Source organism: Fundulus heteroclitus, unplaced genomic scaffold, assembly GCF_011125445.2.
Source record: "Fundulus heteroclitus isolate FHET01 unplaced genomic scaffold, MU-UCD_Fhet_4.1 scaffold_183, whole genome shotgun sequence".
In the NCBI taxonomy this organism is placed as follows: domain Eukaryota; kingdom Metazoa; phylum Chordata; class Actinopteri; order Cyprinodontiformes; family Fundulidae; genus Fundulus; species Fundulus heteroclitus.
The window spans coordinates 51,869-69,049 of record NW_023396595.1 but is presented as its reverse complement, the minus strand read 5'-3'; the positions used below and the strand labels follow the sequence as shown (position 1 = coordinate 69,049).

At 39.2% G+C, this 17,181-nt stretch overlaps 1 protein-coding gene across 11 annotated transcripts in view; it reads right to left on the bottom strand.

Moving 5' to 3' along the window:
* celf5a (cugbp, Elav-like family member 5a) overlaps positions 1-17,181 on the bottom strand; it is a 299,092-nt gene that overhangs the window by 266,690 nt on the left and 15,221 nt on the right. For all 11 annotated transcript variants that reach the window (XM_021307772.2, XM_012880940.3, XM_021307765.2 and 8 more), the window contains exon 2: positions 8,836-8,918. In XM_021307772.2, coding sequence (XP_021163447.2) covers positions 8,836-8,918 — 83 coding nt within the window. The remainder of the gene's footprint in view (positions 1-8,835; positions 8,919-17,181) is intronic.

Below are 17,181 nucleotides of genomic sequence, written 5' to 3'. Positions count from 1 at the left end.
TAAAAAAACACATAGGCTTCCTGTCTGATAGTAAGTCATAGCAAACCTTTCCTATTTCAGGTCTGATGGACAAAGCTTAGGTCTATTTGCTAAATGCCAGATTACTGAAAAGGTTTTCACAGAATATTTTATGACTTTTTGAAGTTCCACTAATATAGCTATGTCTTTAAAAAAAACAATGCTGTCTGGGCTTTGCAAACTTCAGACAATAAATGAGGAAGCTGGAGGAACATCCCTGAATGTATTTTAATGTGAATCTCAAACATTGTGTGGTAATGTTGTGTGAGTTTTTACAAATAGTTAAAAGACAGAAATGTTTTCCTGTAATATCAAAACAAATCAGATAGTTGTGACATCTTTGTTTCGTCGCTTCCTTTGCTGACATCATGAAAAAAATAAATTCATTAATCAGGCGAGACATGAAGAATGAAACTGTGGACCTCTGCGTGTCTGATTCATCCTTGGCTGCAGTTTCCATATACCTTAAGTTAATTTATTGAAATAATTATATTTGATCCAAGTCTCAAGACAATGCAATGAAATACTAATGAGATGTATGTAAACATCTGATTTTTTTAATTTAGTTTTTGAGGTGAGGGGTGGGATCTGTTTCTCGTTGTTCTGGCATTTAGCAAGTAGAAATTATTTTGGTAATTCTAACTTCCATAAAACAGGAACATCTCACTGTCAGACAGGGAGAAAATCAAAGGTTACATATCTTTCAAACAGTTCATGTAAACTGCTGGTGTTAACAATCGGTACGCCACAGAAATGCTAGAAATGGCTCCATGAGCACTACGTTCCTTCCTGATGTGGTAATTACAGTCTGTCCAAGATACTTTTGCCTCCTTCTCCATCTTTGTGAGCTTGAAACACCAGGCTTTCATACAATTCCGCAAGAGGACAAACATATGAAGAAGAGGAGAAACTGAATGCGCCTTCTATAGGTTATTTTCTGCTACGACGTCCTCTCTACGAACACACATGCATAGACAAAGACACACGGGTCCCTGTTACCCAACGGCTAAATTCTAACGAGTCCCCGCTCCCTGACTGCAAGGCCTCCAAACCTGCCAACACCAATTGGCTTCACGCAGACCGGTCTGCTCCACGCCGGCCCCCACTCTTGCCCACTCGACGAAGATGCATACTGTATAAACACACGCACGCACACACTCACAATCCTACAGTACACTACATTCATACCCTGCCAACCTTCACGGAGTGTAACATTGAATTATTCAGCCTTTGCAGCAGCCTGGCCGGCACACGAGGAAGCTTGGCTGTGGACAATAAAAAAAAAAAAAAAAAGGGGGGAAGTATGAGGGAACACAATATGACGTTTGCATCCAACATGGGCAGCTTGCGACATGTCAATAAACAGTTTTGTGACTCACTAGCTCTGTAGACATGCGTCGCTCATAAATAGACGTAGAGGTAAACGCAAACGTCCACAGAAGACTAGCGGTGCAGCCAGCAGCCGCCAGAAAGCACCGTGCAACAGTGGGACAAAGGGAGACAGACGCAATCAAGTGGGAATGCTACTTCAAGTGTTGACATTGCAGGAGCCCACATGTGAGTGCTGAAGCATAATCTTCCCTCTACTCCCATTGGGTTTTTTTTTTTAATGTGGGTGCTATTTCCATAAACCTGCCTCGTGAATCACTGCCAGCCACTTACACTCCCCTCAGGTCGACAACTACTAATACAAGGAGGGAATGCGCGCGGCAGACACATTTCCACCAATGCCTCCGTGAGACAATCACTGTTGTACACAATGCAAGCATGGCAAGGGGGGGGTGGGGAGAGAGAAAGGGAGGTAGGTTTTTTTTATTTTTTATTTTTTTTTCTCCCTGTGCTAGAGCAAAGAGACTCGCTGCAGTGTCTGAGATTATGTCTTGGATGTGCTGGATTTGAGGAGCGGCGGTGAGAGGACAGAGTTTGGGAGGAGGGAGGGGGGGTGGATGGTGTGAAGGAAGCAGGATTTTGTCATGATGCTAAGCTGGGTGGAGTAAATCTCCTGTGGACTTGTGTAGAGAGCTGTGACACTCGCGAGCAACAACAGCTGCTGTAGGAAGAGTCACCGCGAGGCCTCAGATGGCACGAAGCGATCTCGAAATTTCCTGCGGTTTGAGACGAAGCCTTATATTTCAGCTTTTAGCTTTAAAACGGCATCCTAGTCACTTTTATGATTACGAACAGAGGAAAAATGCCCCAGCTCCACCTCAAAATAGAACAAAGAATCATACAGATAATATATTCAGAGCTTAGTTTTGTGGGCGGCTTGTGATCGCGACAAGCTGCCACGTACACATGTTGTTTGTCTCACCTTTAAACATTACTATCTATGTCTATACAGACCCGGCTGCTTTCACCACACACTCACCCACGGAAACACGCGACTAATAGAGCCAAGCAGCACACACCTGGTACACTGTCAGAGCATTTCCTATTCTGAGGCCAAACTTATGTCAGGCACATGTGTCCCCAAGGTTCCCATCACACTTCACTGCAGGAATCTATATTACAGTTCAGTACACTTCCATTAGGCCATACTGTTCCTTTCAGCTGCTAATGTGCAACAAGGGGGACGTGGATTATGATGTCCAAGAACACCGGCGCTTCCTTCTAATAGTGCCAGGCAGCTGCGAGCTGTTTGTATGTGAAGGGGCAATAAATGCCTCCACGTTAGCGGCAGAATGCACAGAGACGAACATAATGTTTGACAAGATTCATTGGTTTTCATCTAACTCTGCATCTTGAACATTATGACCCTGATTTATGACCACTTTGTGCCTGTCACAAAGTGTTAATAAATCTGGTAATAAATAGGAGGTCTTCTTTACGGAGAATCCGCTGACTGATTTACTGAGTATTGTGCGTGCATTTTAGGGCAAATTTTCAATAATTTACCATCGAATAAAAAGCATTTATTAACCTTTTTATGCGACATGCCTTGGGGTTCCAGTCATGTAGGTTTGCTTGGAGTCCAAAAAGAAACAGATTAGCAAAACCCAACTACTGCAAAGCCACATCAGCTCAATTTATCTCTGATTCTATTCTGATATTCCCCTAAACTAACAAAAGAACAACTACTTTGATTAAAGTCCCCATATCTAAATGTTTTTTTTTTAGGTTTTCCACTTCCTAACAACGCAAGAAAGTCTGCAGACCTATGAAATAAATACAAGTACATAGGCTGAATTTTGTTTTGATTGCTTTGCAGTGAGCATGTGCCAGTACCCATTATAAAGTCACACCAAAGTTTCAAAAAGCTACTACAAATCCCAAAAAGTTTTCTACAGCTTCAAAGCCCTTTTAATGAGATGCTAAATAAAGTGGCAGGTGTTTCTCTTGGATTTATGAAGCTTGAAGCAATGCTGCCCTTCTCCCGTTCATTGCTGTGCATTTCCAGTCAGCTAGCCGACAAATGGCTCCACCACAACAAAAGGCAATTTCCACTGTTTGAAAATATTTCATGTTGCGGAAAACATGAACCGGTCGGGTGCTTCAAAACCATGGAATTCCAACTATGTGTGCCATGTTGGTTAGGCAGCTAACTGCATGCTAAATTTAAATGCAGCTGGTGTTCATTCAGGCATTTATTCAATACTTTTGCTGGGGTCTATGGGTTATAATTATCAACCCCTTCATTGCTGCCTTAATCCAATGGTCTGTGTGCAAGAGGCAGGTTAAACTATGGACAGGTGACCAGTCATTCACAAGGCAGCACACACACACACGCACACACACACAACCCCCAAGCCAGGATTTAAACCCAGGACCTTCTTGCTGCAAGGCAACAATATTAATAATGACATCCATTTACAGCCAACGTAAAAATTATACAATAAATTAAAAATATCAGACGTCAATTGTTAAAACTTACAAATAACATTCTACTTTTAAATTGCAGGAGAATTGCTTTTTTTCCCGGTTTTAAATGAAATACATTAAATTACATGCTGTATAATTTTGTTTCAGATGTTATTGTTGGACATAACAAAAACATGCTGCTTTAACTCAAGGTTATCATATATCATAGGAGACAACTGCCCAGGCCTACTATGCATTCAGTCTCCAGAGTAAAACATGACACATCTTTTACAGTTTAATTCTATCTTCACACTAGTCTATTTGCCTCACATTTTAATATCACACAAGATGTGTTGCCCTTGGTAAATGTGCATTTCTTCCCGAAGCATCTAATACTGTATCATACACAATTTGATTCCCAGTTAAGCCAAACCATTAAAGGTTTTGCAGGTGCATGTCACAAAATTTACAGCAGCTGTTACATTACACACCACTGCAACTGAGTTTATGCGAGTGCTACTCAATTTTTGAAAAAATAACTCAATAACCATATAAAAATCTCATGCAACATTATGCAGGTGTTCTGTCTGCAATGATGAAGGTTGATCAATTTCTGCATTCAGTGTTCTACTGCATCTTATTGCAGTAGAACACTGAATATTACAACCTTCATCTAAATGCACATGCACTATACACATACAAAAACCAATGTCCTAAGATGAAATGACAAGACTTGGCAATCGAAAAATAGCACTTGTGTTCCTTACTGTTAGACCCATATGTTGTTGAATATCCTGGCATATCTATCATGATAGTAAAGGGTCGCAGCAGTTTAAGAATAAACAATATACAAAAGTTAATACTGTTTGAAAAGTTGTTGCCTAAATGTATGTAGTTGAAAAAAATGGTCGCTTCCTGGTTGTTGACCATGTATCTTTTCAAAAACCTTGAAGTAATCAGACGGTGGCAAACTGTGGCAATCTGACAGTAGCAAAAGTTCAGCACCTCAGTCATTTGAGTGATGTGTTTTTAGTGGTCTAATTGGATCCAACACAAAGTTGTATTTTCTAAGAGCTAAGATTTTTGCTTTTTCATGTCAACAATTTAGATTGTTGTTAGATTGTTGTAACAGTGTTATTCCAAAGCTCAAGAGAGAAAGGTGCTATGTTGTCCAAGGCAAAATTTGTGAAAACAATAGTTTTGCTCTAAAATTGAAGTTGTGCCTCCCAGACAAAGGTAGACGTTGCTACCCTTCTGCCAGAAAATACAGAGCTGTCTGGGTCAAAACATTTTTAGTCCAAGCTGACAAGACACAAACACTTACTGAAATGTTGAATGGCAGCCTGAGAAATAATAAGCTGCAAGGAAATGTATTTCTAGAAAGACAAACAGAATATTTTTAAGCGAGGCCCCTGGGTTCATTGTTCAGTGTTGCAGCAGTGGACTCTTTACAGGAAGCTACAATTTGACATGAACTTTAACAAAACCTTTATGTGAAAATAATTTTTCAAGTGTTACGATGGACAGGATAAAATCTGCTCACATTGCCTTGCATATGTTTTGATACCCTTTGAACTTTTCTACATTTTCTCCTACGACAAATATCAAATGATTTACTGAATTGTATTAGGATTTCATGTTACATCCCAACTGAAAGTAGTGAATAATTTGTAAAGGAAGCAAGTACCTATGATGAATACAAATGCACAATCCCCTTTTTTTAATTTTTTAGTGTTGTTTCTTTTTCATATTGTAAAGTATCTGTTATTTTTTTATCCACTGCACACTTATACATTCATTTGTGTTGGTCTAGCACATTAAATTGCACTCATTTTCTCCTTGATAACACGGTGACACATCTTAAGCACTTTTCCAAAGGTTTTCTTTTAAAACTTATAATTGCCTGTTTTTCTTTATGTGTTATGTAGCGATTTATCAATAATTGATGATGAACTGGCTAAATCACTGCCTCACATTGCAGATTTTGTTGTTCTGAAGTTAAAAAAAGTTGTCACCAATATTAATAAACCCACATAAATATTTAGAAATCAGTATAAATATAAAAGAAGGAAACTGGAGCATATGAACACTTTCTAAAATGCTTATGATTCACAATATGCCGTAAAGCTCACAGCAAATCTCACAATTTAATAGTCTCCCTGATTTTTACAGAGGACTCCAAGTAAATTTGTGTTGTTTTAAAAATGTATTTTCTCATCTAAATATCATGTTCTATATGCTATTCTAAAAGACCGCTGTTGTTTTGAGCTAAAGGTGAGGCAAGAAAAACACTAGCTGTGGATTATTGTTCCCCTGTCCATGCAAAAAGGGCCGAGCAGATCATTTATACAATACAAAAGACTGTCTTGTACAATGGAAGCGTGACCATGTTACCGTCCATGTTTATCAGCTATCTGTGCGCGTGGGGATGTTTGTTCATGGCAGTTACAATAGGATTTTGTTGGTTTGCATGAAGTAGATTCAGACAGTTGTGTTAGATAGAGTATGGAAATGTAAAAACATTGTTCAAAGCCTCCTACAAAGGAGCAAAAAATGTGTTGGGGGGCTGGGGGGGGGGGTTCGGTAAATGACAAAATGCAGGCATTAATAAATTTAAAAGAAGATCTCTGAAGATTTCCTGGTTTCCATTAATTAAATCCAAGCCCCTGGCAAAGTGCATATCAAGCAGGATTTGCAAACAAACAAGTGGCGTAACTACTTAGCATCAAACAGTGGAGTAACGAGGGTCAGGTCGCAACAGATTTAGGGAGCAGGGAAGCTCAAGAGGGGAGGACAGAGGGAGCTGCAAACCCTACATCATGCAACGCGTTTGTTTCCTTTCAACGTTAGCTTACTAATCTATATATTCTTTAAGCTGGTAGCTTGTGCTGCTCCGTTGGCATGTAAAATAGACCTATAGGATTCGTTGGGACACCGGCATGCAACAAAAGCTGTGCGCAGCAAGTGTTGCGTCTATGTGTAGCCGGAGCGTCAAGCACACACCGTCCCTGTTTCTGCAGATCGTTGGTGTTTGTATGTGTGAGTAAAAGGAAGGGAACAGCACAGCAACCTCAGCCTGACATTCGTCAGCGTCTGGCTGTTACATTTCTATGACACGTTCTGTCTCAGGAAAAGCAGCGACTGTGGTGCAGAGAGAGTGGGAGGAAGCTGGAGGATGTAGTTTGGACAGGACCGAGAGGGGGGGTGAGGGAGAGGCCGATAGGACTGTAGAAAACTTTTTCCTCCCGAGTTGGACCTGGCAACTTTCTCTTCAGTCAACACCTATAAATCATCTTTGGATATTTGTCCGAATTTTTGTCGTCACATGTAACACCCAGCGCAAGGTTTTTACATCGACCTGTGGGTTTCATATTGGTGTAAATGCTCTTGTTGGTGTGTAGAGTGACAATTTGAAGACTCAAGCTTGGAATTTGGACCTTGTCTTCTTGTTTTTAAGTAATATACAGCCATATTTGCTAGTTCTAAGTGATATTTTATCTATTTAATCAAGGATTTAAAAGAAGATTACCAGAACACTTATGAGATTTAGTGAATTTAGGCAGCTTGAGACACAAGCTTCTTTGGCGTATACTGTCAAAAACAAATTCCTCATTTAACATAGTGATTTAGCTCAGAATAATTAATTGAAATTATAATTTTATTTTTGGCCAAACTGTTCAATTTAATATTAGCGAAATGAACAAATTTGAAAGTCAGACTGTGTCAACGTATTTGATCAACGTCAAATTTTTTTTTTTTCTATTTTTGGTCCTCCCTTTTGTTCTGGGCTAGTGGTAAGGTTTAGCACTATGGTGCCAATTAGGTTTAGGGTGGGGTTAGGTATAAACCGGTAAAGGTTAAGGTTAGAGCTAGGGTCAGTGTTAGGCCATAGAAAGGATTGAAAATGAGTGGAAGTCAAGGCAAGGTCCTCACGTTGTATTTAAAACAAGGATGTGTGCATGATGTTGGTTGATATGTTTATAGACCAAAAACAGCAGTTTCTGTTCAGTTTGTCATGTTCAGTCAAACACGCTCTGACATTAAGTCTCTTCTCATTTTTCCACCACTTTGGGTGATCACCAGTAAGAACTGAATGCATTTATAGAAATGAAAAATCACAAAATGGAACAGGCATCACTATTATGATGTACAGTAAATTACTCTGATCTTACAGAAATCACAAATGTAAAACGCCCTTCACAGGGATAAGGAAATTTACTAAATGGTATGTCTAGTTAAATCTAAAAAAGGAAATCTCTCTTTTGTATGCTGATTCAGAAACTGTACGCTGCCTTGAACATAGCCCTCTTTTACTCTGCAGAAAAAGTTTTTCATCATTTTTCTCCTTTCCTGCTATTTGAATGCAGCTAAAAAAAACAGCACAAAATGCCCTCTGGCCTCATGCTTGGTTAATATGTAAGATAAATGAAACAACTTGTTTTTAAAGGGAGCCGGTGAAAAAAAGGGGGCCCTAAGTGTGTAGTTGTATTTGCATTACTATTCTAAAACAGGCCTTTTGGTGGAGAGTGTCAGGGTGTTTGCTTACAGCTCTTAGGGTTTATTGATGCACCTTGGTATGTCCCAAAAGTCTCATTTCTGTCAGTCTCAAACACTGAGCCAACAGATGCATACAGGCGCAACAAAGTGCCCAAACAGCAAACAAAATGCAAAAGTAGGATTAATGCTGCTTCACAGGAATATATTGAACTCGACGCTCTGAAATACACAGCTTCCTATTTCTATACCGTTCTCTGCTTTTGGTTAAAAGGTATGAGGCAGAGAAGGTTCTGATCAATGCTTGAGAATATCCCCTTGAGAGGAGACACATGGAATAGTTGAAAACCGGCCTTCAAAAGGCTAGGCTATTGATTGAAAAGCTTTCCAAAGTGTTTTTCATCTCTGGTGACTACAGAAGGATAATACTGGCTGGTGTGCAGCCGGATGCAGATGGCACAGCTGACCACCATGGAGGGGAGAAAGGAGGAGCGAGTAGAGGAGGGAAAAGAGACAAATACGTACCCCTGGCAGTGTTTTCTGTTCATGGAGGGCGTTTTGGGCCTTGATGGCTGACTCGCGGGCGCAGTAGGTGAGGAATGCACAACCTGAAACAAATGAACCGAACATGAAGCATGGATCAACTTAAGACAAAGGTTTGAAGTACATAAATAGACGACGGTATTATGACTGCTAGTTATACAATCTTTAATTTAAAAACTTAAACTTAAAAAATAAGATGCTAACGGAAAGTCAGGTAACATAACCACATGTCGAGGAAATGCTCAAAACACCCTGCCAACATTTTTGGAATAAACAAAAACTGGCAATTGTACAACAAACGCAGACAGTTTTTAGTAATTTCACGGGGAAATTAAAGGGAAAAAAAAGAGAAAAAGACATGAGCAGAGATTTTTTTAAACTAATTGTCAGGTGAGTCCAGCCTCCTTTTCCCCTCTGCCATGTCCTGCCCAAGCCTCCTTGCAAGCCGTGCCATTGTCTTCCACATCCTAAAAGGCTCTGACAGCGGAGGAGGTAAAAGAAACAAGAGAGTGGAAAAATATTCAGAGGGACAGAAATAGAAAAAGAAAAGACGAAGGAGACAAGCTCTGAGAGGCGGGAGGAGAGAGATGGGGGGGGGGTGTATTGCTGACTGAGGAGAAGGCAGGTTAGAAGACAGGTAAAACTTGGAGGTGAATGTCCAACTGCAACATATCAACTGTGCTGCTGTGTTTACATGCACACACAAATGTTCACACGCATGAATGTACAGCGGTACGGGCAAGTTTGACCGCAGGTCAAGTAAAATATTTGATATCGAAGAGTAAAAAAGGGGGAAAATGAAAAGTTGTTTCAGCTTCTCCTCCTTATTATGAGCAAGTTACCAAAATAATACCCAAAACAAAAAAAACATGCCAAGCTAAAATTAACTGCAGTTAAAATCGAATTCTTTACCCAAAGCTAGGTTTGGAGGGGTAGGGGAACACTTTGTAAATCTGTTAAACACAGTGGGAGTATTTTCACAATTTGGGGTTGTGGTAGAGTCGATTACACAGGAAACATTAGACAGGTTGCACAAAGAACACAATAAACTCTATAAAGCCCCAGCTGGCTTTACATAATCATTATGCGGTTCTAATTATGAATGAAACCTTTCCACAGATTTTGATGAAAATAAAATGTAGCTATAAATATTCTCTAAAAATGCTTAGAATGTTAAAGATTAAGTTTCTTATCTTGCAACCTGTGTTGCTGTGTATAAAACAATGATTCCTGTCTCATCAACTAAGTCTGACTTATGACAGACCCTCAACTAGCATACTGAATGTGTGTGACTGACATTACAGTTGCCTGGCTTTCTGGAAGTGAAATATCAATGCCCTATAATTATAAGCTGAATTAATAACAAGAAAGTAGGTCAGGCTGAGCTTCTGTATTTATATATATATATATATATATATATATATATATATATATATATATATATATATATATATATATATAGATATATATATAGATATAGATATAGAGATAGATAGATAGATAGATAGATAGATAGATAGATAGATAGATAGATAGATAGATAGATAGATAGATAGATAGATAGATAGATAGATAGATAGATAGATAGATAGATAGAGAGTTAGGGCTGGACAATAATTCAATAACAATATATATCGATCAACAGACGTATATTGATGACAGAAAAAAAGGAAGTTTTGCTTCCTTTTGCATTGTAACCAAGAAGGTTAATACTAGTCATTACATTCCGCCGACCAATCACGAACGCAGACCCAGGAACCAAGCTCAACCCCCTTCAAAGAGTTCAGAGAGCACTCATTCTTTTTTTCTTTTTTAAACATTTGCGATTTTAGTAAAAAGTTGGTTGAATAAAGGGTTGAGTTTGAATTCAGCGTTTTTGTGTTCTGTATCTAAAAATGGGTCGCTAAGCAACAGCATAAAATAGCCAGGACAGAACTTAAAATATATGTTTTGAATTTGTCGATAATTATCGATATCGATCAATATGATTTTTACTTTAGCAATATGCTATATATATACATATATATATACATATACATATATATATATATATATATATATATATATATATATACACATACATATATATATATACACATACATATATATATATATATATATATATATATATATATATATATATATATATATATATATATTGCAACTCAAATATATAGCTTTGAGTTGCAATGCCATGTATACTACTCAATCGGATGCAAAAACAAGTGATGCTGGAGCTTCATTGAAAGGAATTTACATATTGCATATTACCACTGGTATGCAATATGCAGTTGTCTATTAGGGATATGAAGATCTATATTACGTGTAACTTTATACCATTAAATCGGGTCAAATTTACTCAGATGCCTCTCGTCAATGGAAGAATTGTTAAGTCGCAATGTAAAGAATCACAGAGGCAACCTAAACCAGAGCAGACCCTGCATGTAATTATATCACATCGGTACACGCTTAATACAACGAAAACAGAGAAGCAAGGAAGAGAAAAGAGCCACAGAGGAAAAGAAATGGGGGAGAACGCAGACTGAGTACTGAGGCAATCATTTTCGCCCTGACTATCTGGATAAATAGATTTGCTTGTGTTCTATTAATGAGGTTCATATGGGTCAGCATGCATCATATTTCTGCCACTCCTAAGACGGTTTATTAGCAGCCCTTGCATTCTGGATCTCATTTCATCAACCAAATGTATTCAGTGGGTGGTGATGTATTAAGTGTCTTTACACGGACAATATCCCAGTCCCTTTTTCTTGCCTCGTTCAAGATGCTTTTTATTCATCCATGAAACATATTTTCTGTGCCTTAAGAAAGTGTGGCTGCATTTTTAGTCTTGCATCGACAGGAATGCATCGCTGTCTTGGAGCTTTTTTTTTGTCCGTGAGTTATGTGCATGCATATGACGTGTTAAATATGAGGTTGTTTATTTTATAAGTGCCGGCGCCCTGCTGGGCACGAGAGATAGGCAGTAAATGGCGTTTTGCAAGGGTCAGCACCTTTGAGGCCACCGGCTGTGACCCTGATGTCATCATCCAGGATCTCCTGTGTCCCAGCAGCCCTAACCTAATGATTTTCAATTGCCATCACCAAGTAAATCACTCAATTAACCACAGCGCTGCTGGAAGAACTGTCACTCTTCGGCATCAGCTTGTAAAAAAAAAAAAAAAAAAAATTGAAAATACAAAGACGACGATAGCTGCAGTTTTGGGTTTGTTTGTTTCTTTAATCGGCACGGATAAAATAGAATGGCTCTATCTGGGCTCTTGGTTTTCTTCTTTCGTTTTTTTCGGTCTCTCTGGGCTTGTTGTTGTTGACAAATGGTGCCCCTATCTCTGAATACGAAACGAGTATTTTGCATTACAATCAGAAAGACGATTTATTTGTTAATGTGTAATGCATAGGGCTCTGTGAATAAATTAATAACAACCACAACACTGGGAAACAAAAGAGAAACATGAACTCCATTTAAATGTGATTCTGTGCTCTTTAATGTATGGCTTAATAAGAATTTGCAGGCCACAGGCAAAAAGGCTTTAACAACTCCATAATTGGAATCCAAACACGTACAAATTGCCAGTGCTGCATTGCATACTAAATGGGGAAAGCGTGTGTGGGAGGGGGTGGTGGGGTGGGCATGATGAAATTGTTTGAAACACAACAAAAAGCCACTGTAATCAAAGCCTGCTGACACAGCACTGAGGGAAGCCTTCCCACTGTGAGGAGATGATCCTCTGCATCGTCTGACAGAAACCTAACATAGCTTTATCTCACACACTGATTTCAGCTCTGAAGAGAAGAAACTCTTTGCAATCCTTACCTCCTCTCCGCTCTCCTCGCTTGCCTCTTATCACCTATTGCAACTGCAAGATTTGGTACAAGGAACTCGTCTAGATCTCACCATCTTAACTCTACTTAATTGGCATGTAATTAAGAGAGTGTTGCCCGATAGATGGAGGGAGTCCTCTTCCTTCACACATATCTTTTCTATTGTGGCATTTATACTGCAACTTTTTACACTTTGTTACCCCAAAAGCCAATTGTCACCAGTTGTATTAGGATTTTGCTAAGACATCTGAAGACAGAGAGGTAAAAATGGCAAAGAAAAAAAAATCCCCAAATCCATTTCCTACATGTGCATTGTCATTTTGTCACTGTCTATTTCTACTTGTACATAATTCAATTCTCCTACTAATAGTATGCAAATTGTAATATCAGTAACATCATTGTTTCCCTTATGTTGTGAATTTGCCCTTATTGTACAGTCTCTTGTTTCTTGTTTTTTGTTTTCATATTTTACCTTGTATGAATCAGAACACTTGCATTTGCCTCTCACTTTGCAGATTACCATCAATTTAAACCATGGCAAATCTGTTATTCTTAGTAAAGTATTATTATTATTATTATTAATTATTATTATTATTATTAATTATTATTATTATTATTATTATTATTAGTAGTAGTAGTAGTAGTAGTAGTAGTAGTAGTAGTAGTGTTGAGATAAATGGTCCAGAGATTTCACTTTTATACTTTTATAAAATTGTCTCTAATCATTGAATTCATCCTCATTTCTATCCTCTGTTTCAGCCAGTTAATGTGAATTATATAACAAATTAGGACCCCTGCTGAAACAAAAATAACTCCCAAGTAAGCTCATGCTATTAGCTCTTATTTATTAGAGTTACATAACCATGTTGCCTTGCCTTATTAAGAGTCGCATCAAGTAGATCACATACCGTTCTCTGCTTTTGGTTAAAAAGGATGACAACCTGGACAGAAGATGGTAAAAGTACAATGTAAACTTTTTAGCCCCAAGTTTTGTGCTCAAAATAACCTGTTTAAAGCTAACTATGTTTAGATCAACAATTACAAACTCCATTTAAATATAGTCATGTCTGAAATCTACCAAAGTGTGAAGCTGTTCAAAAATCATAATGATAATTTAAATAGTTTGTAATTTCCCAAAAGTACCCTAGTACAGGTGGCTGGTTCAAGGCTGGGGCTTGAGAGGTTTAAAGAAATTCCTCACAGGCTTCGGTTACCAAACCCGCCCATCTGCACGCAGCAAGCGCCCACTCCGGTGCATGCCCTGATTTTGGTTACGCCCACTCACAGTTTGTGCTTGAAAATGTCAGTGGTACAGGATTTAATCCTCAGATGTTCTAATATCCAATCGCAGAGCAAGTTTAAGCTGTTATATTTGGGTTGCTGAGGTGGAAAGTGCAAAATTACACTTATATTAACTGTTATTTACTGGTTATGTGTATATTCATGTTTTAAAGTAGTATCTTTTTAAAACATGTACTGTTACGTTAACTTGCATATGTGTTCACATTTATTAATGACCAAAAATAAATACTCGCTTACGTTTTAGACACAAAAGTTTAGGGCTGAAAAGTGAGAACTGTAGAACGAGCAGTCAACTGGCTGCGTTTCCCCACGCTACTACATCTGCCACCCCACTCCCCCAGATTATCACTCCTTGGCACAATATCTGAAACTTTGTCATTTGCGAATGGGACTGAAATCTCCAAAACAACAGGGATGAAGTGGGCACAGTGTTTCCGCTTTCTAATGTTAGCTGAATATGATGCTCAGAGATTATGCACGGAATGCTGAAACCTAAGCCGGAGATAGTCAGGTGAGCCTTAAACGTGGAGTAAAACAAAAAGACACGGTGACATAACAGCAAAACTGAAGTAACCCATCCTGACGCAGGAGCAAGTTGTGCATTTTACATCCTCAGTCGCATTTCATGCACACGTTGAAACGGTGGAGGATTAAAGGGACATATACAGTACTTGAAAGACATGACAGGACTCACCGTTCCACAAAACACTGGTCATTTTCTCCCATTTAGATTCACACACATTTTATTCAACATGCCAGCATGTAAGGTAACGTAAGAAGCAATGTTACAGCAGCTCAACATTTTCTTCAATCTATATATGTTATTTCTTCTTAGCTGTTTTTGGAAGCTTGTTTTTTTTTTCTTTTCGTTTTTTTTCTCAGCTTTAAAACAGAAACTTTTATTATATGAGTAGTAGGAGACGTATGTTAGGCAACTGCTGTGGATGAAAAATACATCCCTGGCCTGAAATATTCCCTTTACCATTTTCAGAAACAGCCGTATGGAAGTAGCAGGAATAGTGGGCTTAGCAGGGGAAGTTCATGTATTACACTGGGTCGTACATTTCATTCATCATGACCAGATCCTACAATTAAAAAGAGTGCTCTGCAGCCGGTTAATATCTGAATATGAATCATCCCGTCTGTAGTAATCATTCTCCTGTATCCATAAGCAGGTCTAAACTTTTATGTCGCATTTTTCTGTTTATGGTGAATATTTTGTTTTGATATATTAGTGTGGAGAGGGAAACTATCTCGGTAGTTGATAAACATGAGTGATCACCGCAGTGCTGACTGAATGAAGGCTGTAGAAAATGCAATAACCCATATAAATTTTGTCCATTTATTATGTACTGCAGAACAGTCAAATATGAATGCGGGTCTCAGTAGATGGAGTTTGTTTAAACAGCCTCTCTCTTTTCGCTTCACCTTTGATATCTTCATTCAGCCTATGTTCTGTAGCTCCCTGCCGCAGAGGAGCCAAGCTATCCTGGTGTTAAAAAAAAAAAAAAAAAAAAGAAATGTTGCTCTCACCGTGGCATTTCCTGGGCCAGAAAGTGGGGATGTAGCAGAGACAGAGCCAGTCCTGGCTCTGATCTCGCCTGTTACCTCTCACCTCATTTGCACATTTAGCAAAGGTAGATCCTTTTTGGTAGATCATTTGCTTACAACAATTGTGGCCACATGGGACTCCAGGGAAACGTAGGTAGGAAGGCAAGATGAAACACACATCACGAGCTGTTAGATGATGTGATGATGACTCTGAGTCGTCGCCGGGCCCCGGGCACAGCTGGTTTACGAGGTGGGCTATCTGATCACAAAAATATGCCGGATCTGACAATAAACCACTTTTCAGAGTGATTAAAGACAAATAAGTTTCATAAAGAACACCCTGGCAAGAACTTATTCCTCCAAGAACATTATTTCCTCTGCCCTCGCCAAATGGGCTTGTAATGACGGTATAATAAAACACGTCTGTAGTCTGGCAAAGATAGTAGACCTTAAATAAAATATATGCTCATCCGAACGGAAGCCAGAAACTATCTTCCACAAACATCTGTTGATCACGAATTCATACCCAGTCTTCCATCGCCCCCTTCATCAGTCAACCCATCCCTTTATCTGCCGCATCGAGCTTCAAAACATTCTTCATTTCTCGTCTCCTTACGGGACCCCCTCCCATTATCCCATCACCTTGAGCAGTAAGCCGGGTGGAGGGACTATGAATCCTGCAAAGAACCAAGGAGCGGCAACGTACATCATCAGGGTAAGAAATAGTCCCCTCACCCTCCGTGGTATTCTCTCTGACCCCTGAGCGGAGGACCTCATCCATTGATTTGTTGCTGCTCGCTCTCATAGACTCCACTACCCTACGAGAATCAGTCAAACAGATCCATAAGAAGCGCATCCCAAAGGAGCGACTGTGTCTGTACGAGCGGATTTACAGACTGTCCTGTGAAAAAAAAAATTTGTTTTTTTTAGCATGAATAGCTAAATGATACATAAATGCAGCAAATCCGCTGTACATGTTCAGGGTCCGGTCCGTACAGGGGTTAAAGAAGTCATCGAGGTTAAATAGTTCTGTCAGGGCACAAGTGGTACTTCACATATAACCCAGCTGTAAAAAAAAAAAATTCTCTCATAAAGCTGATACTTATTACCTCGTGCATACTCTCAGAAGCAGTTTAACTGGACCCTTCCTGATGCAAAAAAATAAATAAAATAGTACCGTTCAGCAGCCGATGCTGGTAACATGGTAACATGATGTCTCGCCGCAAACCTCCCATCCCCAAGTCAGTAAAACCTTCTTTAATATGTGCCGTGATCGCACTTATGATGTGGCAGCCTTCCACCCTACCGTAGCTTTACACTATTAAAGTGATTGCCCGATCTATAAAGACATCCAGCAAACTGCAGCCTGGACGAGCAGGCTAATTGACACTGTTAATGGATGGAGTTTCTTGGGGCTGTAAATAATGTGTAGATTCACACTTAATGCCTCCCGCTGTGTTACTTCGGGGAGGTCAACAAGAGTTTACCTGCCAAGTGCTGTCTCTCCAAGCTGTTGTTCCTCCCTCCCTCCAAGGCTGCCCCAGCCGAGGGATTTTACAGAAATCAATAAAAGTTTCTCTAAGCCCTTGCCTGATTCAAAGTCAGAAAACTACATACCTCCCCTTTATGAACTGG